At 40.3% G+C, this 24,990-nt stretch overlaps 1 protein-coding gene across 3 annotated transcripts in view; it reads right to left on the reverse strand.

The window, feature by feature from the left end:
* Nucleotides 1-24,990, reverse strand: part of JHY (junctional cadherin complex regulator) — an 82,058-nt gene that overhangs the window by 49,533 nt on the left and 7,535 nt on the right. For all 3 annotated transcript variants that reach the window (XM_027563448.1, XM_027563449.1, XM_027563450.1), the window contains exon 3: nt 1,590-2,106. In XM_027563448.1, the coding sequence (XP_027419249.1) occupies nt 1,590-2,106 (517 nt within the window). The remainder of the gene's footprint in view (nt 1-1,589; nt 2,107-24,990) is intronic.

Genomic DNA, 24,990 nt, shown 5'->3' on the forward strand with positions numbered 1-24,990 from the left:
CCTTCATGTTTGAAAATGATCCCACATTGTTGGGGGATGAATTTCAAGCTGTTTCCCCAGTAAGGCTGGTGGATGCACTGATCCAGCCATTCTATTCTCCATATCCACAAACATGTCCCCTAGGAGGTGGGCTGATGTGAGCTTTATGTGCATCCATGAAATAGAGCTAAGTTTACTGGCTCCAATATGTCTTGAATTCATCATCTGGGGTAGAATAAACCCTCAAAATGATCAGATGAGAAAGGGAGGGGACATAATATTATTCCAATTTTATAGACAGAGAGACTAAAGTTTATAATCAGATCACATCATTTGCACAAGTTGAAAGACAGTACAGTGATTATCAATGGGAATTGGAAAGATAATAGAATCACCTGGATAATAATAATAAAAAAAAACCCTTGTTGTACCCTGCCATCCTTGCACTACCACCCTATATATATATACATACATACACACACACACACACACACACACACACACACACACACACACATATATATATATATATATATGCTGCCAAGTCGCTTCAGTCCTGGGTGTTCATTGGAAGGACTGATGCTAAAGCTGAATCTCCAATACTTTGGCCACCTCATGCGAAGAGCTGACTCATTTGAAAAGACCCTGATGCTGGGAAAGATTGAGGGCAGGAGGAGAAGGGGACGACAGAGGATGAGATGGCTGGATGGCATCACCGACTTGATGGACATGGGTTTGGGGAAACTCTGGGACTTGGTGATGGACAGGGAGGCCTGGCGTGCAGCGATTCATGGGGTTGCACAGAATCGGACACGACTGAGCAACTGAACTGAACTGAAGTCGCTTCAGTTGTGGCGGACTCTGTGAGACCCCATAGACGGCAGACCACCAGGCTCCTCCATCCCTGGGATTCTCCAGGCAAGAATACTGGAGTGGGATGCCATTTTCTTCTCCCATGCATGCATGCGAAGTCGCTTCAGTTGTGTCCGACTCTATGCGACCCTATGGACAGCAGCCCATCAGGCTCCTCTGTCCACAGGATTCTCTAGGCAAGAATACTGGAGTGGGTTGCCATTTCCTTCTCCACACACACATATATATATATACATACACACACACATACATATATGTATACACACACATACACACAGAATCTGAGCTAAGAATCACTTCTGTCAGTGGCTGTTACTGATAATGAGTATGTCATGTCACCGCCAATGTACTAGAGGGATTTAATAGGATTGAAGACCAGTGCTTTTGTGGGAACAAAGGCAGCCAACACAGAGAATCAAACCCTCAGCTCTGTATTTTATCTAATGGAGTTTATAGTTTAAAAAAAAAAACCTATGGTTCCTTGGATGGAAACATTTTGGGTCTAATAATTGAATTACAGCACTGTAAGCCATTAATGACTTCTATTTTGCTTTTAAGAATTTGTGGAATAATCCCCCCAATTCTTCAAAGAGGGGCAAGGTACAGGGTGTTTGTTTTACTCAGCCGGGTGCTTACAATGACATCGCCACCCCAAAGGAAGTGATACCCAGCTGTTTCAAACAGAGGCAAATGCTAGTCGAGTGCCCGGAAGAGATTTTTAAGAAGTCGCTACGTACCTGTTCTAGGTGACCTTCCCCCCTTTTTTTATTGTGAAGTTGAAGATAAGAGTCCATTCTTGGAGTGGGTAATCCCAAAGTCAGCTTGTTTTTTTCCACAAAATATTGTTTGGACTTCCTTCGCCTAGGGCCGCGTGATCCTGGCAGGAATGCCTCGCTGCGTGAACTTGAACTCTTCAAGTACCGAGAGAGGTTGCTGGACTTTTCCTCAGGGTCGCTGTCACTCAGCACGGAAAATGGCTCAGTGCGGTGGGTGCTGAGCTCATAGTTCGGGCTTACGAATTCACTCCCAAGTAAGGAGGCTGTGCTCCGTGGGCTCTTCTGTTCACCTTTCCCCGCTGAGAGGTCCATCGAAGGCTCCTTGGAAGGGTAGAGTGGGTTCAGAGTCAGATTTTCTGTAGAGCTGTCCACAGACTCCGGCAACGCTTCTACAGGCAACAATTTTCCCTCCTCTTTCTTACTCTTCCAGTTTGGATCGTATCGGAGGTGTGAGTATTTGTCTTCTGTGGGTTGTCGGCTGCCCAGAGCAGAAAAGAAATGTCAAGTCCTTCATCCAAACAGATTACTCATTCTCTTCAGCTGACCATCTTACTCGACATCAGTCTCCATCTTTCTCTTACAATTTTCCTTTTTACTATGTAACATGTGAAAGACACATCTCAGGCTCAGACCAGGCCTACATACTACACATAAGGGCAAAAAGTCGTCATTATCTAAGTTCATTGAAATATGGAATAAAAAAGGGGGATGGTTCATTTCTAAATGCTGGAAAACCAATGTCTGTAACATTAAGCCAGCGAAATCATCTTGGTGCGAGGAATGCTATTACTTAGACACACCATAAGTTGCATAAGTAATAAGCTGCTGCAGATAAAATGGATTTCACACTTAGCTGGTGATATACACATTGAGCTGTTTATCAAGGAAGGAAAATTCGACCGTTGCCTGGACAACGACTCAGTCTGCATCTTTGTGGGAGAAAAGCAGGATTTATGCCAACTGAACACCTACACAGGTTCATCCTCCTGAATCAGTGATTTTTATTCATCACTTCATTTTGTCTTTTTTTTTCAAATATGCTACGGGAAGATCCTTCACATTTGGGATCAGACAATGCCTCTGAAAGCTCTCAGCTCATATTCTCTGGGTCAGGTCTGTGTACACAAAACTCAGTAGACAGGTCAGCATGTGTTTTAAGGTGTAGAAAAGCCCTATATGAATAAAAGGTTAAGCATAGGGTCCTGCCTGGTCCATATGAATGGGTCCATAATCAGTACATATGACCCCAAATCAAGTCCTCCCTTTTTCCCTATGACGATCTCAATTTGTAAAGCACCTCCTAGTCTTAATCAAAAAAGGAAAAAAAAATGCTGGTAATACGGGCATATTTAATGGCCTCTTTGATCTTCAAAAGCTAAATGGGAGAGATTTTCCTTGAGTACAGTAGATGCAATACTCTAATCAAAAAGAAAATGTAAATCATCTGGGCTTTTTATGCTATTTGATATTCCCGTTTACAGAGGACATAATTTTATGCTGGGTAAACAAACTAATGGGGCCCCTAATGCTAATTTAGTCTTCTTAATGTGAACCTAGATTTCTTTGATTTGATGTAAAGCAGAAACTAGAGCAGAAAGCCCCAACTTCCATATCTTGCTAAATTGTCACTTTGAATTTTTAGTGTCCTTTTTTTTTTTATTAAACCATGACACAAGGCTTGCTGGACGGGATGTCAGTTCCCCGATCCAGGACTGAGCGTGGGCCACACTGGTGTAAGACCTGAGTCCTAACCCACTGGACTGCGGGGAGTTCCCCTCGTCACTCTGAATCTGTACTTCACATGTTAAGATGGAAAACTTATTGGGACAGACTGCTCTGCCTTTTCCACTGAGGGAAGAAAAATGATATTCTCCTCCAGCAAAGGGCCTGGATGGATGGTCCATGATAGTCAGGAAACTGACATCAAACCGTGTGACTCGTCACTCCTGAAACTCCACAGGGCTACCTGCCCCTGGGGCTTTGAGGAGGTCTCTCTGTGCGATGTCCCCTACTGTCCCAGGGGCAGGGGTTGGTCCAGCAGGGCATAATCTGGACTTGGGACTAGACAGACCTGGGCTCAAGTCCTGGGTCTGTCACTACCTGTCTGTGCCTCAGCTGGTAGACCATGTCATCTCTGAGCCGGTTTCTCTCATCCCTAAGTTAGGGATCAGTTATATTTGTTCTGTTTATTTCTCAAGATTGCATAAAATCCAGATGAGACAATGTAGCTAAATTCATGTGCTGTATTTGTGCTTAGTTCACTGTTCACCATGGCAACTGTATCTCCTCACCTAGGTCAGGTCCTGGGCAGCAGGGCTGGCCTTCCTTTCCCTAACCTCTGCCCTGTGCTATGGACAGAAGATGTAAAAAGTGATGCCTGAATCAATAACTGAGCATTAGATATTTATATTTAAAAAAAAAACCCAACAGTAGTAAATTAGTATTTAAACATGCAGAAAAGCTGTTTTCTTTGGACCAAACAAGTGAATGACTTTAGGGCTTATTTTGTGCTGCATCAAGTATAAGGTTCAGCAATGGTTGTTTAGATGGGGAAGAAAAGATGAAAGTACATCTTCAAGTAAATAAAGATAGAAAGTATTTTTTTAAATGAAGAAATGTGCCATTTTCCCCATATCTATGATATATTCATATCATAGATATATATTATATATCATATAATATATATAGATATATATTCATATCATATCATAGAAAATGTGAGTTTAACTCTCCTCATTCATTCATTCACTTGATTCAACAGAATTTAACTTTCCTCATGCATTTGCTTGTTCAGTGATTCTATAGATGTTTACTGAGCATGTACTGAGTTAGGGGGAGGTGGTGCTAGTGGTCAAGAACACGCCTGTCAATGCAGGAGATGTTCGATCCCTGGGTCGGGAAGATCCTCTGGAATAGGAAATGGCAAGTCACTTTAGTATTCTTGCCTGGAAAATTCCATGGACAGAGGAGCTTACAAAGAGTCGGACATGACTGCACATCCCCACACAAGTTAGGGGGAGATGATGGTGAGCTCAGTTGGGGATACAGACCAGGAAATGAGCGATTTACAACTGGAGTCATGAGTGCACCGAGCAGGAGAACAGGGCCAATCAGAAAATTGCAGAGGAAGGTAAACTTCCAAACTTATTCTATGAGGCCACCATCACCCTAATACCAAAACCTGACAAAGATCCCACAAAAAAAGAAAACTACAGGCCAATATCACTGATGAACATAGATGCAAAAATCCTAAACAAAATTCTAGCAATCAGAATCCAACAACACATTAAAAAGATCATACACCATGACCAAGTGGGCTTTATCCCAGGGATGCAAGGATTCTTCAATATCCGCAAATCAATCAATGTAATACACCACATTAACAAACTGAAAAACAAAAACTATATGATTATCTCAATAGATGCAGAGAAAGCCTTTGACAAAATTCAACACCCATTTATGATAAAAACTCTCCAGAAAGCAGGAATAGAAGGAACATACCTCAACATAATAAAAGCTATATATGACAAACCCACAGCAAACATTATCCTCAATGGTGAAAAATTGAAAGCATTTCCTCTAAAGTCAGGAACAAGACAAGGGTGCCCACTTTCACCATTACTATTCAACATAGTTTTGGAAGTTTTGGCCACAGCAATCAGAGCAGAAAAAGAAATAAAAGGAATCCAAATTGGAAAAGAAGAAGTAAAACTCTCACTGTTTGCAGATGACATGATCCTCTACATAGAAAACCCTAAAGACTCCACCAGAAAATTACTAGAACTAATCAATGATTATAGTAAAGTTGCAGGATATAAAATCAACACACAGAAATCCCTTGCATTCCTATACACTAATAATGAGAAAACAGAAAGAGAAATTAAGGAAACAATTCCATTCACCATTGCAACGAAAAGAATAAAATACTTAGGAATATATCTACCTAAAGAAACTAAAGACCTATATATAGAAAACTATAAAACACTGGTGAAAGAAATCAAAGAGGACGCTAATAGATGGAGAAATATACCATGTTCATGGATTGGAAGAATCAATATAGTGAAAATGAGTATACTACCCAAAGCAATTTATAGATTCAATGCAATCCCTATCAAGCTACCAACAGTATTCTTCACAGAGCTAGAACGAATAATTTCACAATTTGTATGGAAATACAAAAAACCTCGAATAGCCAAAGCGATCTTGAGAAAGAAGAATGGAACTGGAGGAATCAACCTACCTGACTTCAGGCTCTACTACAAAGCCACAGTTATCAAGACAGTATGGTACTGGCAAAAAGACAGAAATATAGATCAATGGAACAAAATAGAAAGCCCAGAGATAAATCCACGCACATATGGACACCTTATCTTTGACAAAGGAGGCAAGAATATACAATGGATTAAAGACAATCTCTTTAACAAGTGGTGCTGGGAAATCTGGTCAACCACTTGTAAAAGAATGAAACTAGAACACTTTCTAACACCATATACAAAAATAAACTCAAAATGGATTAAAGATCTCAACATAAGACCAGAAACTATAAAACTCCTAGAGGAGAACATAGGCAAAACACTCTCTGACATACATCACAGCAGGATCCTCTATGATCCACCTCCCAGAATATTGGAAATAAAAGTAAAAATAAACAAATGGGACCTAATTAAACTTAAAAGCTTCTGCACATCAAAGGAAACTATTAGCAAGGTGAAAAGACAGCCTTCAGAATGGGAGAAAACAATAGCAAATGAAGCAACCGACAAACAACTAATCTCAAAAATATACAAGCAACTCCTACAGCTCAACTCCAGAAAAATAAATGACCCAATCAAAAAATGGGCCAAAGATCTAAATAGACATTTCTCCAAAGAAGACATACAGATGGCTAACAAACACATGAAAAGATGCTCAACATCACTCATTATCAGAGAAATGCAAATCAAAACCACTATGAGGTACCATTTCACACCAGTCAGAATGGCTGCGATCCAAAAGTCTACAAATAATAAATGCTGGAGAGGGTGTGGAGGAAAGGGAACCCTCTTACACTGCTGGTGGGAATGCAAACTAGTACAGCCACTATGGAGAACAGTGTGGAGATTCCTTAAAAAACTGGAAATAGAACTGCCTTATGATCCAGCAATCGCACTGCTGGGCATACACACTGAGGAAACCAGAAGGGAAAGAGACACGTGTACCCCAGTGTTCATCGCAGCACTGTTTATAATAGCCAGGACATGGAAGCAACCTAGATGTCCATTGGCAGATGAATGGATAAGAAAGCTGTGGAGTATTACAAAGTAACACAATGGAGTATTACTCAGCCATTAATAAGAATACATTTGAATCAGTTCTAATGAGGTGGATGAAACTGGAGCCTATTATACAGAGTGAAGTAAGCCAGAAGGAAAAACACCAATACAGTATACTAACGCATATATATGGAATTTAGAAAGATGGTAATGATAACCCTGTATACGAGACAGCAAAAGAGACACTGATGTATAGAACAGTCTTATGGACTCTGTGGGAGAGGGAGAGGGTGGGAAGATTTGGGAGAATGGCATTGAAACATGTGAAACGTCATGTATGAAACGAGATGCCAGTCCAGGTTCAATGCAGGACTCAGGAGGGACATCCAGTCCCATCTTGGGAGAAAGGGGAGCTTTCTGAAGGCATTGATGGCTTAGCTGATACCGAAGGCTAAGAAGGGCAGAGAGTCTAAGCCAGGCTGAGGAAACAACTTGTAAAAAGGAACAGACGGGTGAGAGAACATGGGGCTTTCAAAGGACAAATTTTGCATGGATAAAGTGGAGGGTAGGAGTGGGGATGGTTGAGGAGTGAAGGTCAGGGTTAAGCCGAGGTGAGATTTTGCAGGGCTTTGTAAATTCCATGAAGGGTATGGCTTAGCTCCATTAACTTGAAAGTTTGGATTTAATTTAGCAAAATCACTCAATTAGAGAACAAGGTAAGACAGATATATTTGGATAGGCACAGTGATGTGGTGTTCAAAGGGCTTATCTATGGTTATCTACGGCTTATATATGGTTTTTGGGGGAAAGTTTTAGAACAGGTAGCCTTCTTCTTTGCACTGTTTAAAGCAGGGCTTGGCAACCTTAAAAGTGATACATCTGGGCCTCTCTGGTGGCTCCGTGGTAATCAGCCTGCCAATGCAGGAGATATGGGTTCAGTCTCTAGTCCAGGAAGATCCCACATGCTGTGGAGCAACTCAGCCCATGACCACAACTGCTGAGCCAGTGCTCTAGAGCCTGGACGCAGCAACTCCTGAGCCCATGGGCTGCAACCACTGAGGCACGTGAGCCTAGAGCGTGTGCTCCACAACCAGAGGAGCCACTGCAAATAGACGCATAAGCACCGAAACTAGAGCGTGTCCCTGCTATCCACAACTAGAGAAAAGCCCGCGCAGCAATGACGACTCAAAAATAAATTAAAAGACAAATTCTTTTAAAGTGACACATCTTATTGGGGCCCACCGCCCCACTGCTTTCCTAGGGTGGATTGTAGAGTGCTGGCTTTGGGAAGATAGAACATATTATGGTGTGCTGATCTAATGCTAATGCTAAGTCACTTCAGTCATGTCCGACCCTGTGTGACCCCATAGATGGCAGCCTACCAGGCTCCCCTGTCCCTGGGATTCTCAGGCAAGAACACTGGAGTGGGTTGCCATTTCCTTCTCCAATGGGTGAAAGTGAAAAGTGAAAGTGAAGTTGCTCAGTTGTGTCCGAATCTGAGCGACCCCATGGACTGCAGCCTACCAGGTCGCTCCGTCCATGGGATTTGCCAGGCAAGAGTACTGGAGTGGGGTGCCATTGCCTTCTCCAGGTGTGCTGATCTAGGGAATGCTTATAATGAATCTCCATTTTTAACCTCAGAGCAACCCTATGGGGAGGTGTCACCATTATGCCCATTTAATAGATGAAGAAACTGAGGTTTGGAGAGTGAGGATCAGATTGCTAAGTCACTTCAGTCATGTCCGACTCTGTGCGACCCCATAAACGGCAGCCCACCAGACTCCCCCGTCCCTGGGATTCTCCAGGTAAGAACACTGGAGTGCGTTGCCATTTCCTTCTCCAATGCGTGAAAGTGAAGTCGCTCAGTCGTGTCCGACTCCCAGCGACTCCATAGACGGCAGCCCACCAGGCTCCTCCGTCCATGGGATTTTCCAGGCAAGAGTACTGGAGTGGGGTGCCATTGCCTTCTCCGATCAGATTGCCTGCACTGAATTCCTCATACTGCCAGTTACCGTGGGAGTGTGGGCAAGTTATTGTACTTCTCTGTGCTTCAGTTTCCTCATCAATAAAATGAGGATGCGAATAGTACCTACCTAAAAAAAGGTAATGGTACCTACTTCATAGTCACTGAGATTATTAAGCACATTTGTATACATATATATGCTGAGAACTGTGTTCTTTTTTAAAATATAATTTTCTTATTTTCTGTGTTTGCTTTCTAAAAAATATTTATTTGGTTGTGTTGGGTCATAGTTGTGGCACACGGGATCTTCGCTGTGGCACGCGGGCTTTTTTCTAGTTGTGGCCTGAGGGCTTAGTTGCCCTGCAGCATGTGGGGTCTTAGTTCCTTGACTAGGGATCAAACCTGCATCCCTGCATTGCAAGGCCGATTCTTAGTCACTGGACCACTGGGGCAGTCCCTGGAACTATGTTCTTGGCACAAAGTAAGGAGGGTCCCAGGAAGGGTCTGCTCTGAAAGCGTGTGCCGACAAGCTCCGTCACGGTGTCTGTGGCTGTGTGTTGTGTTCTGTCACATGACACGGCACTGGTGTGTCCTGTGCTTCCTGCTGATTGGATCTCAAGGGCTTATTTTCTCCCTAAGGCCCAAGTTATTTCCAGGACACAGCATTGTCTCGTGATGCACTAAGTGGCACCTTAGTGGCCTGAAAGTGTGAATACACTATCTTAGAAAAAAAAAATTTTCCCAAGAACTAGGCATCATGGAGACTCTGTTTCAACTGTGATTTAGGAAAATGGGATTAAGAAATGTCTGTGTTTCCACATGATGAGAAATTTTAGGCACTGCTGAGAGATGATGAGGAAGATAAAACCGGGAGATTTCAATTATTTTAGACTTTCAGAAGGAGATATAATTTCTAGCCTCAACAAATTGCCATCAGACACTGCCCACAGAAGTAGCATCACACACCCTGGAAAAGACAAGTGTTTTGAGTGAAACCTGGAAAATTCAGAAGGTTTTGAAACAAATCAGACACACTGAGTTGCTCTGGCTGTGAAAGATATTTTTGGACCAATCGTTTGAAGAGACACTCTAGTAAGGTGTATTTACAAGATTAGAATCAGAAAATATGGCTCTTCTAAGAGCTTTAATTACACTGTACCGCGTACACCTACAATGACTATCTTAAAACACGCCCCTTTCTCTTCCTTTTGATGGAAACCATATGTAGGGACAAATGGGAGGTTATGTTTTGCAAACTCAGGAGCGTGAAAAGCTGTAATACTTCACGGAAACAAATCTAATGCTTGAAACAGAACATGATACTAAAGAACCCCATTGTTCTGAGCTTGTGTGCTGAGATGCTCCTTTGTGTTGTGTGGTCCAGGTCAACACACTGGGAACACAATGAGTGTGAAGTGCTCCTTCATCGGTAATCATGTGCACACAAAACACACACCTTGTTTTCTCCCCAGCGGATAGGGAGGTTAGACAATGAGTACACAATGCCTTTGTTGCCATTCAGACAACAGATGCCAGGTCTGCCCTTCAGATGCCCAGGTTAGAGACGGATGCAGAGAGGAAGGGGAGGGTGGTCTCCTAGGCATATGCCATCCTATTTGCTGTCTCTAATGGACCACATTCGAGCACTGACTGTGACAACTTCAGTCCAAATAAAATCAAATCTCCATTTGACAAACAGCTTCGTGTTCAGTTTAGTATTCAATCAAAAAATTACTAAAATTAGAGCATGTTTCTAGTACAATTAACATCCTTTGCACTCATAATAAAATATTCAATAACTGGCCATTTTGCCTGTCAAGGAGGTGAATAAAAGCATTGCTATTAATCATTTAGCAGTTATTTCTTTGCCACTTTAAGTAGGCAGTTAAATTGAAACTGCACATGTTATTATTGATTTAGGTTTAATTTAATCCTTTTAAACAGAACAATTATTCCCAATTTATATGCCATTAAATCTTTTATGGATATGAACAGCAAATTCAATTTCTGTTTAAGTGTACAGTTTTTAATGCTTCTTTAAGGAGCAATAAAACTGACAATTGCTTCCAGGGATTTCTGAATTCTGTGCTCATCTTAATCTTTTTATCAACAGCTTTTAAGTAAATAAAATGAAATAAATCCAAAGGATCAAAAAAATCACTTTTGTAAGTGCAAAACAAAAAGGTTCCACAAGTATATTGAAATCCTTTGGGAAGGCTATTTACAACCCAGAAAATTTCATCTAATGCAGGAATTTATTCTGCTAAAAAAAAATTAAACATTTTAATAGGAGAAAAGTAGTTTAATGAACCAAAGGCCAAAGACTATCCACAAATGAAGGGCTTGGATTGTTATGTTATCTGGTGAATTTTGTTGACTGCAGTCATACAGTTTGGATAATTCCAACCAAAATCTCCCTTTTTTGACAACAGCTTTTGGCTGCAAAATAACCAAGTATTTGCACCAGGTTCTTATTAGTACCAGTGTTGATTCATGGACAATCTCTGAGTTAAAATAAATTATCTTAAGAGGGCATGCTAGTAATTGCAACGTGAAATTCCAGTACCTTGTTTCCATTAAGATTATCTTATGTGAAACAAAGGCTGCATCCTCACAAGGGAAATGCTGATGACACAGAACATATTCAGAAACAGAATTCCTTCCCCTCCTTCAGTGAGAGTGTACAATGCTCCTGCCAGACATTTTCTGTGGAAAGCTCGGGAGTTCTTTTCATTCTCCAGAAACAGTGGCTAAAAGGCAGAGACCCAGACTGACAACACTTCCAGGTGCTAGTTTCTTGGACTTTTTTCTTTTAATATATATATATATTTTTTTTGATGTGGACCATTTTTAAGAAAATCCACTCCAGTATTCTTGCCTGGAAAATTCCATGGACAGAGGAGCCTGGTGGGCTACAGTCCATGGGATTGCAGAGAGTCATACAATTGAGCACACACATACCATTTTAAAAGTCTAGATTGAATTTGTTACAATATTGTTTCTGTTTCATATATATATATATATATATATTTTTTTTTTTTTTGCCAAGAGGCATGTAGGATCTTAGCTCCCTGATCAGAGATGGAACCCGCATCCCTTGCACTGGAAAGCAAGATATTAACCACTGGACCACCAGGGAGGTCCTCTCTTGTATATTAACTGCCAGATACCAATGGCATTGGAATTGCAAGGTAGCTGTGATGTCATGGGAAGAGCACTGGAGAGGTCTTGACACCTGAGCCCTAATCCAGATTTTGCCACTGAGCAGTTACGTGAACTTGGGTAAGTTTCTTATCCACTCTAGGCCTCAGGTTCCACCTTTTATTAATACAGTAAGGGATAGGCTGATCTTTAAAAGACCAAACAGCTCTAAGAATCCACCATTTTAAAAACTGAATTGGGCCTATCATGGGAAACTCACCAATGTATATAGGGGTTGGGGAAAATTTTTAAATTCAATACATTAAAAAATTAGTAACCAAAGATTTCCACATTACCAAATTTGTCAGGGAGTAGAAACAAATGAATACAGTGAGGGTTGTCAATTAAACTTATCTGCTCAGTTACTTGGTTACAGTCTTCCTCTTGATAGACTGGCAGGACTGTAGGTGATATAAATTCAATAACACATTGTGAGGTTTCGAACTCACTGTTTATTTACTTATTTTAACACAGTAATGCATCCCCATTTGGAAATAAGCTGGAAAGGAACTCATGGTCCTCTCCGAGGGCAATAAAACCCCAGGAGTCACGGTAGCATTAGCATTTCTGGCGGGGACTGTGCCTCTAATAGACACAATTCATGCCCACACACACACTTCACTTCCTCCTCTGACTGCTCGTCTGTCATGATGGCACAATGCCTGCTCTGAGGAGCGCATCAGGGTTTGACAGCTGCATAGTTTGTGAGCAAGTGAACATAAGACAGCAGTGACCAATACCTATGACACCAGGTCACTTCTTTGATATGATGATACCCATGTGATCAGAAATAAATAACCAACATGCTAGTAGCTATCGCCAAATACTGTGTGAACCCCATAGGATTGGGTATATGTGCATGCATGCTCAGTCATGTCTGACTCTTTGCAACACTATGGACTGTAGCCTGCCTGGCTCCTCTGTGGATGGGATTTCCCAGGCAAGAATACTGGAGTGGGTTGCCAATTCCTTCTCGGGGAGGATCTTCCCCACTCAGGGATCAAACCTGTGTCTCTTGCATCTCCTGCACTGGCAGGCAGATTCTTTACCAGTGAGCCACCTGGGAAGCCCTTGGGTATAGAATAGAATGCATTTGAAGAGGCTGGCCAACCAATGACCTTAAATGGAAAATCTCATCAAGACAACATAAATTAACATGGATGAATGTTGCTAGAAACCAACAGGAATGAAAGTTGATGCCTGGAAGCTCTCAGAATGTTCTTGATAAAACTAGAATATTATACCTAGCCTCAAGTTTCTTTATGCTCCCAATCAGAGGGGGAAAATAAATCTCTATGACACTTATGAGAGGAAGTAATCTCTCATCAGCTCAAATATATCTTATGTGTGAAATTGGAGGGGGAAGTTAAAATTCTGAGTTTGGGTTTTTACTAAGTCTCTCTATGTACTTTTGGTTTTGCTTATCCCATACTAATATTTAAGTCCTAAAAATCACCATTCAGTACTTCACTTGATTCTTATATTGTTAATTGGAGACAACATACAGTCATCCCTGGTATATATGAGGACATGCTGAGAATACCAAATTCTGTGGATGCTCAAGTGGCAGGACCCACCCTCTGTATCCACAGTACCAAATCCAGTAATTCAACCAGCTGTGGGCTTTGTACTACTGTAGTACTATTTATTAACAAAAAATCCTCATGCGAGTGAACCCATTCAGTTCACATTCATTTTGTTCAAGGATCAACTGTATACACACACACACACTACATATTTATATATAAGTACTACATATTTCATATATATATATGTGAAAGCTTTTGAGAGGAAAAATTATATACTACCACAAAAATGCAGATGATTATTCCTGAGTCCTTTTCTTGCTTTCAGTCAATTCTAAATATTCAAGTTAACTAAGAATACTTTCCCGCACCTGTCTTCCACCAAGTACTTTCTGGCACAAGGTGGTCTTTTAGACAGAATGGGGAATATTTGGTGAGGGCTCTGCTTCCCAGGTGATGAGAGAACCTTCACTGAAGGAAAACATTCTGTTTTCCAGGAGAGTTGCTGGGGAATATAGGCTACTGTGATTCTGTTCATATGGACCCTCAATGGATGTGAATCTGAGCAAGCTCTGGGAGGTGGTGAAGGACAGGGAAGCCTGGTGTGCTGCAGTCCATGGGGTCACAAACAGTTGGACATGACTGAGTGACTGAACAACAACAAATGATCCTCCTGCCCAAAAGTAAAATACCATTAATATTTATTGTGTTCTGAGGACACAGGATCCATTACAGATTTGTATTACTTAACTAAAATTTATCACTTTACATGCATATTTAATCTGGCCTCAGTTCGGTCCATATTGAAGCTGTTACAGCTTTAATTTCTGATAGAGAGCAAAACTGAGTTCTTGACTAGATCAGTCCTTGATCACCTATCCAGATACATACAAGTGGAGGCACAGACTTTGGAGTTGGAAGACAGTTCATTTAGCTCAATTTCTGGCTCGGCCACTTAGTAGCTACATATACCTAACAAAACTTTCAGAGCCTTGGTTCCCCATTTGCAAAATTTGTCTAAGAGCCTCTTGTTGTGATAAATGAGATAGTATATATCAAGCAAATGGTCCTCCAAATAGTAGCTAATTATATTGAGGTATTTTTGTAAATAAAACCTTATCAAACACATATACCAGTTACTGTATTGCTGCTTTCTGATTTTTTTTTTTTTTTTAATCATATGAGGTTTCAGAGGGCCACAGGGCTGAAGAGGTTATTTCTAATGCTCTAGGAATTACATTGATCTCCTTTTCCCTGAGTGCTGAGTGTCATAAGGCTAGTTCTGGAGTGGGGTTTAAGGATTATCACGTGAAGATCCTCTTTCTACTCTTGATTCATTCACTGCAGTCAATGCTGCTCCAATTTCTATTAAGTAAAAGGTTTTTCTAATCCATATACATTGAGCTGAGGCTTGGCTTTGCTGAGGTACAAGGGAGTAATTGCTTTGAGGAGGTTCTAGTAACATCAAAACACAAGAGTAGAGCTCAAGTGACTTGGCAGGCAGCTTTTAAAATGGTTGCCCATAAAAGCAAGAAGAAAGAGATTTTTCTTGGTTTTAAGGCAAGGCTTTGACTAATTATTTTGAACTACAGTTCCCAGAATGCCATCTACCTGCCAGAAATGAAAGCACTCTTGAATTTCATATTGAGAGCCTGTGATCAATTTGTCTGTTTCTTGACTCATAAACTACTCAGATCCAAGCAACGATACACCTAGGAAAAGTTTCCAAGATGAATAGAGAAAGGGGCCAGTAAGGAAATGCTCAACTGGATGACATTTTTTTAAGGCTTTTAAAAACATTTTTATTTGGCTATGCTAGGGCCTTAGTTGCAGGATCTCTCAGTTGCGGCATGTTGGCTCTAGTTCCCTGATCAGGGGTTGAACCTGGGCCCCCTGCATTGGAGTGCAAAATCTTAGCCACTGGACTATCAGGGAAGTCCCTGGATGATATTCTTGAGGTACTACTTGACTAAATGCTTTGGTTGTGTTTTCCTTTGTAGTGGAGAACTGGTTCTCCAGTCAATGTATGAAGCATTGCACAGCCAAACAACTACCAGGGCCATAACCCACTCTAATCCTGGGGATTATAGTCTTTCATTAATGTTTCCAAGACAAATCAGTCTAAGGAAAATACCATCATTTTAGGATCTGTGAATCAGAAGACCAAGGCCCTAACCATGCTTTTGACTTTATATTATTCTTTATTTAAAAATACATTGATATTTTTGGGGCTCCCTTGGCGTATAAAAGTGTCACATTCTTCCGGCTACTATGGATTTGTGAAATTGTTACTTTTCTTCTTACTCTTTAGTGGTGACTGTCTCTTCCTCCAGTGCTCTGAAAAAATAGAGAACCAATGGCTCTTCTAAGGGGATCCTATGTAGTGAAATCGATCACTGGATTGAAAATTTAGAGCTGGGTGCCCATTTCATCTCTTCCACTAAATTACTTTGTGACACAGGAGATCAAGCTCTGAGCCTTTACAGTGGGAATACTGACTCCAAGACTCTAGACTACCAGAGAACTAACCCTCAGTCAGTTCAGTCACTCAGTCGTGTCCGACTTTTTGTGACACCATGAATCGCAGCACGCCAGGCCTCCCTCTCCATCACCAACTCCTGGAGTTCACCCAGACTCACGTCCATTAAGTCGGTGATTCCATCCAACCATTTCATCCTCTGACGTCCCCTTCTCCTCCTGCCCCCAATCCCTTCCAGCATCAGAGTCTTTTCCAATGAGTCAACTCTTCGCATGAGGTGGCCAAAGTACTGGAGTTTCAGCTTCAGCATCATTCTCTCCAAAGAAATCCCAGGGCTGATCTCCTTCAGAATGGACTGGCTGGATCTCCTTGCAGTCCAAGGGACTCTCAAGAGTCTTCTCCAACACCACAGTTCAAAAGCATCAATTCTTCGGCGCTCAGCTTTCTTCACAGTCCAACTCTCACATCCAGACATGACCACTGGAAAAACCATAGCCTTGACTAGACGGACCTTTGCTGGCGAAGTAATATCTCTCCTTTTCAATATGCTATCTAGGTTGGTCATAACTTTCCTTCCAAGGAGTAAGTGCCCTTTAATTTCAAGGCTGCAGTCACCATCTGCAGTGATTTTGGAGCCCAAAAAAATAAAGTCTGACACTGTTTCCACTGTTTCCCCATCTATTTCCCATGAAGTGATGGGACCAGATGCCACGATCTTCATTTTCTGAATGTTGAGCTTTAAGCCAACTTTTTCACTCTCCTCTTTCACTTTCATCAAGAGGCTTTTGAGTTCCTCTTCACTTTCTGCCATAAGGGTGGTGTCATCTGCATATCTGAGGTCATTGATATTTCTCCCGGCAATCTTGATTCCAGCTTGTGTTTCTTCCAGCCCAGCATTTCTCATGATGTACTCTGCATAGAAGTTAAATAAGCAGGGTGACAGTATACAGCCTTGACGTACTACTTTTCCTATTTGGAAGCAGTCTGTTGTTCCATGTCCAGTTCTAACTGTTGCTTCCTGACCTGCATATAGGTTTCTTAAGAGACAGGTCAGGTGGTCTGGTATTCCCATCTCTTTCAGAATTTTCCACAGTTTATTGTGATCCACACAGTCAAAGGCTTTGGCATAGACAATAAAGCAGAAATAGGTGTTTTTCTGGACTCTCTTGCTTTTTCCATGATTCAGCGGATGTTGGCAATTTGATCTCTGGTTCCTCTGTCTTTTCTAAAACCAGCTTGAACATCTGGAAGTTCACGGTTCATGTATTGCTGAATCTGGCTTGAAGAATTTTGAGCGTTACTTTACTAGCGTGTGAGATGAGTGCAATTGTGCAGTAGTTTGAGCATTCTTTGGCATTGCCTTTCTTTGGGATTGGAATGAAAACTGACCTTTTCTAGTCCTGTGGCCACAGCTGAGTTTTCCAAATTCGCTGGCATATTGAGTGCAGCACTTCACAGCATCATCTTTCAGGATTTGAAATAGCTCACCTGGAATTCCATCACCTCCACTAGCTTTGTTCGTAGTGATGCTTTCTAAGGCCCACTTGACTTCACATTCCAGGATGTCTGGCTCTAGATCAGTGATCACGCCATCGTGATTATCTTGGTCATGAAGATCTTTTTGTACAGTTCTTCTGTGTATTCTTGCCACCTCTTCTTAATATCTTCTGCTTCTGTTAGGTCCATACCATTTCTGTCCTTTACAGAGCCCATCTTTGCATGAAGTGTTCCCTTGGTATCTCTAATTTTCTTGAAGAGGTCTCTAGTCTTTCCCATTCTATTGTTTTCCTCTGTTTCTTTGCATTGATCGCTGAGGAAGGCTTTCTTATCTCTCCTTGCTATTCTTTGGAACCCTGCATTCAGATGTTTATATCTTTCCTTTTCTCCTTTGCTTTTTGCTTCTCTTCTTTTCACAGTTATTTGTAATGCCTCCTCAGACAGCCATTTTGCTTTTTTGCATTTCTTTTCCATGGGGATGGTCTTGATCCCTATCTCCTGTACAATGTACAAACCTCCGTCCATAGTTCATCAGGCACTCTTATCTATCAGATCTAGTCCCTTAAATCTATTTCTCACTTCCACTGTATAATCATAAGGGATTTGATTTAGGTCATACCTGAATGGTCTAGTGGTTTTCCCTACTTTCTTCAATTTCAGTCTGAATTTGGCAATAAGGAGTTCATGATCTGAGCCACAGTCAGCACCCGGTCTTGTTTTTGTTGACTGTGTAGAGCTTCTCCATCTTTGGCTGCAAAGAATATAATCAATCTGATTTCAGTGTTGACCATCTGGTGGTGTCCATGTGTAGAGTCTTCTCTTGTGTTGTTGGAAGAGGGTGTTTGTTATGACCAGTACATTTTCTTGGCAAAACTCTATTAGTCTTTGCCCTGCTTCATTCCATATTCCAAGGCCAAATTTTCCTGTTACTTCAGGTATTTCTTGACTTCCTATTTTTGCATTCTAGTCCCCTATAATGAAAAGGACATCTTTTTTGGGTGTTAGTTCTAAAAGGTCTTGTATATCTTCATAGAACCGTTCAACTTCAGCTTCTTCAGCCTTACTGGTTGGGGCATAGACTTGGATTACTGTGATATTGAATGGTTTGCCTTGGAAACAAACAGAGATCATTCTTTTGTTTTTGAGATTGCATCCAAGTACTTCATTTTGGACTCTTTTGTTGACCATGATGGCTGCTCCATTTCTCCTAAGGGATTCCTGCCCGCAGTCGTAGATATAATGGTCATCTGAGTTAAATTCACCCATTCCAGTCCATTTTAGGTTGCTGATTCCTAGAATGTCGATGTTCACTCTTGCCATTTCTTGTTTGACCACTTCCAATTTGCCTTGATTCATGGACCTGACATTCCAGGTTCCTATGCTATGAGAACTCACACAAAGGAAACCGCTTGAATACAAGACCCGGCATCACCCAACCACCAGTAGCACCCTGTGCAGGGCGCCTCATCTAAACAACAAACAAAACAAAAATACCTACTCAGTCAGCAGACAGGATTACCACCTCACTCAGCCTTGCCCATCAGAGGAAAAACAAACAAACAAACAAAAACAGCACAAATCTCACCCTATATGAAGCTTGCACAAACCACTGGAGCAACCTTAGGAGGGCAGAAATCAAAAGGAAGAAAGAATTCAACCTTGAACCCTGGGAAAAGGAGACCTCAAACACAATAAGTTAAAAAAAAAATAACGAAAAGGTAGAGAAATACTACACAAATGAAGAAACAAACTGGAAATACAGAAGTCCAAATAAATGAAGAGGGAATAGGCAAACTACCTGAAAAAGAATTCAGAATAATGATAGTAAAGATGGTCAAAAACCTTGAAAACAAAATGGAGAAAATGCAAGAATCAATTAACAAGGACCTAGAAGAATTAAAGAATAAACATACAGAGACAAACAACACAATTACTGAAATCAAAAATACTCTGGAAGGAATCACTAGCAGAATATCTGAAGCAGAAGAATGAATCAGTGAGCTGGAAGATAAAATGGTAGAAATAACTTCTGAAGAGCAGAATAAAGTAAAAAGAATGAAAAGCACTGAGGACAGTCTCAGAGACCTCTGGGACAATATCAAATGCACCAGCATTCAAATTATAGGGGTCCCAGGAAAAAAAGAGTATGAGAAAGTTTTTGAAGAGATTATAGTTGAAAATTTCCCCAACATGGAAAAGGAAATAGTCAATCAAGTCTAAGAGGCACAAAGAGTCCCATACAGGATAAACCCAAGAAGAAACACCAAGACACATACTAATTAAACTAATAAAGACTAAACACAAAGAAAGAATATTAAAAGCAGCAAGGGAAAACCCCATACAAGGGAAACCCCATACGCTTAACAGCTGGTCTTTCAGCTCTTCAGGCCATAAGGGAATGGCAGGATATACTTAAAGTACTGAAAGGGAAAAATCTACAATCAAGATTACTGTACCCAGCAAGGATCTCATTCAAAATTGATGGAGAAATAAAAAGGTTTTCAGACAAGCAAAAGTTAAGAGAATTTAGTACCACCAAACCAGCTTTACAACAATGTTAAAAGGACTTATATAGTTAAGAAATAAAAGAGAAGAAAAAAGATCTACAAAATCAACCCCAAACAACTAAGAAAATGGCAATAGGAACATATATATCAATAATTACTTTAAATGTAAATGGGTTAAATGCTTCAACCAAAAGACACATACTGGCTGAATGGATACAAAAATAAGACCCATATATATGCTGTCTACAAGAAACCCACTTCAGACCTAAAGACACATATAGGCTGAAAGTGAGAGGTTGGAAAAATATATTCCATGAAAATGGTGAGGAAAAGAAAGCTGGAGTAGCAATTCTCATATCAGACAAAATAGACCTTAAAGAATATTATAAGAGATAAGGAAGGACACTAAATAATGATCAAGGGATCAATCCAAGAGGAAGACATAACAATTGTAAATATCTATGCACCCAACATAAGAGCACCTCAATACATAAGATAAACACTAACAGACATAAAAGGAGAAATTGACAGTAACACAATAACAGTAGGAGACTTTAACACCCCACTCACACCAATGGACAGATCATCAAACAGAAAATTAATAAGGAAACACAAGTCTTAAATGATATATTAGATGAGAAGGATATCTTCAGGACATTCCATCCAAATGCAGAAGAATACATCTTCTTCTCAAGTGTACATGGAACATTCTCCATGATAGACCACATCTTGGGTCACAAATCAGACTTCAGTAAACTTAAGAAAATTGAAATCATATCAAGGATCTTCTCCAACCACAATGGTATGAGACTATATATCAATTACAAGAAAAAAACTGTAAGAAACACAAAGACATGGAGATTAAACAACATGTTCCCAAATAACCAACAGGTTACTGAAGAAATCAAAAGGGAAATCAGAAAATTTCTAGGAACAAATGACAATGAAAACACGACAACTCAAAACCAACGGGATGCAGCAAAAGCAGTTCTAAGAGGGAAGTTTATAGCAATACAATCCTACCTCAAGAAACAGGAAAAACATTGAATAGACAACCTAACTTTACACCCAAAACAACTGAAAAAAGAAAGACAAAAAAACCCCAAAATTAGTAGAAGGAAAGAAATCATAAAGATCTGAGCAGAAATAGATGAAAAAGAAATGAAAGAAACAATAGTAAAGATTGATAAAACTAAAAGCTGGTTCTTTGAGAAGATAAACAAAATTGACAAGCCTTTATTTAACCAGAGTCATCAAGAAAAAAAGAGAAAAGAATCAAATCAACAAGATTAGAAATGAAAAAGGAGAGGTTACAATAGACAGTGAAGAAATACACAGGATTATAAGAGACTATTATGAATGACTCTATGGCAATAAAATGGATAACCTGGAAGAAATGAACGGATTCTTAGAAAAGTTCAATCTTCCAAGACTGAACCAGGAAGAAATAGAAATTATGAACAACCTAGTTATAAGGGCTGAAATTGAAGCTGTGATCAAAAATCTTCCAAAAAACAAAAGCCCAGGACCAGATGGCTTCACAGGAGAATTCTATCAAACATTTAGAGAAGAGCTAATGCCTATCCTTCTAGAACTCTTTCAAAAAATTGCAGAGGAAGGAATACTTCCAAACTCATTCTACGAGGCCACCATCACCCTGATAACAAAAACAGACAAAGACAACATAAAAAAAGAAAAATCTGTATGCAGGTCAGGAAGCAACAGTTAGAACTGGACATGGAACAACAGACTGGTTCCAAATAGAAAAAGGAGTACATCAAGGCCGTATATTGTCACCCTGCTTATTTAACTTCTATGCAGAGTACATCATGAGAAACGCTGGGCTGGAAGAAGCACAAGCTGGAATCAAGATTGCCAGGAGAAATATCAATAACCTCAGATATGCAGATGACACCACCCTTATGGCAGAAAGTGAAGAGGAACTCCAAAGCCTCTTGATGAAAGTGAAAGAGGAGAGTGAAAAAGTTGGCTTAAAGCTCAACATTCAGAAAATGAAGATCGTGGCATCTGGTCCCATCACTTCATGGGAAATAGATGGGGAAACAGTGGAAACAGTGTCAGACTTTATTTTTTTGGGCTCCAAAATCACTGCAGATGGTGACTGCAGCCATGAAATTAAAAGACACTTACTCCTTGGAAGGAAAGTTATGACCAACCTAGATAGCGTATTCAAAAGCAGAGACATTACTTTGCCAGCAAAGGTCCGTCTAGTCAAGGCTATGGTTTTTCCAGTGGTCATGTCTGGATGTGAGAGTTGGACTGTGAAGAAGGCTGAGTGCCGAAGAATTGATGCTTTTGAACTGTGGTGTTGGAGAAGACTCTTGAGAGTCCCTTGGACTGCAAGGAGATCCAGCCAGTCCATTCTGAAGGAGATCAGCCCTGGGATTTCTTTGGAGGGAATGATGCTGAAGCTGAAACTCCAGTACTTTGGCCACCTCATGCGAAGAGTTGACTCATTGGAAAAGACTCTGATGCTGGGAGGGATTGGGGGCAGGAGGAGAAGGGGACGTCAGAGGATGAAATGGCTGTATGGCATCACTGACTCGATGGACGTGAGTCTGAGTGAACTCCAGGAGTTGGTGATGGACAGGGAGGCCTGGCGTGCTGCGATTCACGGGGTCGCAAAGAGTCGGACACGACTGAGCAACTGAACTGAACAGGCCAATATCACTGATGAACATAAATGCAAAACTCCTCAACAAAAATTTTAGCAAACAGAATTCAGCAACACATCAAAAAGCTCATACACCATGAATAAGTTGGATTTATTCCAGGAATGTAAGGATTCTTCAATATATGCTAATCAACCATATTAACAAATTGAAAGAAAAACCATATGATCGTCTCAATAGATGCAGAAAAAGCCTTTGACAAAATTCAGCACCCGTTTATGATTAAAACTCTTCAAAAAATGGGCATAGAAGGAACTACCTCAAAATAGCAAAGGCCATATATGATAAACCTTCAGCAAACATTATTCTCAATGGTGAAAATTGAACGCATTCCCCCTAAGATCAGGAACAAGACAAGGGTGTCCACTTTCACTGATGTTTTTCAACATAGTTCTGGAAGTCCTAGCTACAGCAGTCAGAGAAGAAAAGTAAAAGGAATCCAGATCGGAATAGAAGTAAAGCTCTCACTGTTTGCAGGTGACATGATACTGTACATAGAAAACCCTAAAGATAGTTATCAGAAAATTACTAGAGCTAATCAGTGAATTTAGCAAAGTTGCAGGATACAAAATCAATACACAGAAATCACTTGCATTTCTATTTACTAACAATGAAAAATCAGAGAAATTAAGGAATCAATCCTATTCACCATTGCAACAGAAAGAATTAAATATCTAGGAATAGACTTACCTAAGGAGACAAAAGGACTGTATACAGAAAATTATAAGACACTGATGAAAAAAATCAAAGATGACATAAACAGATGGAGAGATATTCCATGTTCCTGGGTAGGAAGAATCAATATTGTGAAAACGAGTATACTACCAAATCCAATCTACAGATTCAGTGCAATCCTTATCAAATTACCAATGACATTTTTCACAGAACTAGAACAAAATATTTCACAATTTATGGAAACACAAAAGACCCCAAATAGCCAAAGCAGTCTTGAGAAAGAAGCATTGAGCTGGAGGAATCAACCTTCCTGACTTCAGATTATACTACAAAGCTACAGTCATCAAGACAGTATGGTTCTGGTGCAAAAACAGAAATATAGACCAATGGAACAAGACAGAAAGCCCAGAAATAAACCCTTGCACCTATGGGTACCTTATTTTTGACAAAGGAGGCAAGAATATACAATGGGGCACAGATAGCCTCTTCAATAAATGGTTCTGGGAAAACTAGACAGCTATATGTAAAAGAATGAAATTAGAACACTTCCTAACACCATACCCAAAGATGAACTCAAAATGGATTAAAGATCTAAATGTAAGACCATAAACTATAAAACTCTTAGAAGAAAACATAAGCAGAACATTTGATGACATAAATCTAAGCAAGATCCTCTATGACCCACCTCCTAGAGTAATGGAAATAAAAACAAAAGTAAACAAGTGGGATCTGATTAAATTTAAAAGCTTTTGCACAGCAAAGGAAACTATAAGCAAGGTGAAAAGACAACCCTCAGAATGGGAGAAAATAATAGCAAATGAAACAACTGACAAAGGGTTAATTTCCAAAATATACAAGCAGCTCATACAACTCAATGCCAGAAAAACAACCTGATCAAAAAGTGGGGGAAAAGACCTAAACAGACATTTCTCCAAAGAAGACATACAGATGGCTAACAAACACATGAAAAGATGCTCAATATCGCTCATTATTAGAGAAATGCAAATCAAAACTACAATGAGATACCACCTCACACCAGTCTGAATGGCCATCATCAAAAAGTCTACAAACAATAAATGGTGGAGAGAGTTTGGAGAAAAGGGAATGCTCTTGCACTGTTGGAGGGAATGTAAATTGATACAGCCACTGTGGAAGACGGTATGGAGATTCCTTAAAAAACTAGGAATAAAACCACCATATGACCCAGCAATCCCACTTCTAGGCATATACCCTGAGGAAACCAAAATTGAAACAGACACATGTATCCCATTGTTCATTGCAGAACCATTTACTGTAGCTAGAACATGGAAGCAACCTGGAAGCAACCTAGATGTCCATCGACAGATAAGTGGATAAAGAAGTTGTGGTACATATACACAATGGAATATTACTCGGCCATAAAAAGGAATGCATTTGAGTCAGTTCTGATAAGGTGGATGAACCTAGAACCTATTATACAGAGTGAAGTGAGTCAGAAAGATAAATATTGTATTCTAATGCATATATACATAATCTAGAAAAATGGTACCAAGGAATTTATTTATAGGGCAGCAATGGAGAAAAGACTTA

The sequence above is a fragment of the Bos indicus x Bos taurus genome, chromosome 15 (genome assembly GCF_003369695.1).
Source record: "Bos indicus x Bos taurus breed Angus x Brahman F1 hybrid chromosome 15, Bos_hybrid_MaternalHap_v2.0, whole genome shotgun sequence".
In the NCBI taxonomy this organism is placed as follows: Eukaryota; Metazoa; Chordata; class Mammalia; order Artiodactyla; family Bovidae; genus Bos; species Bos indicus x Bos taurus.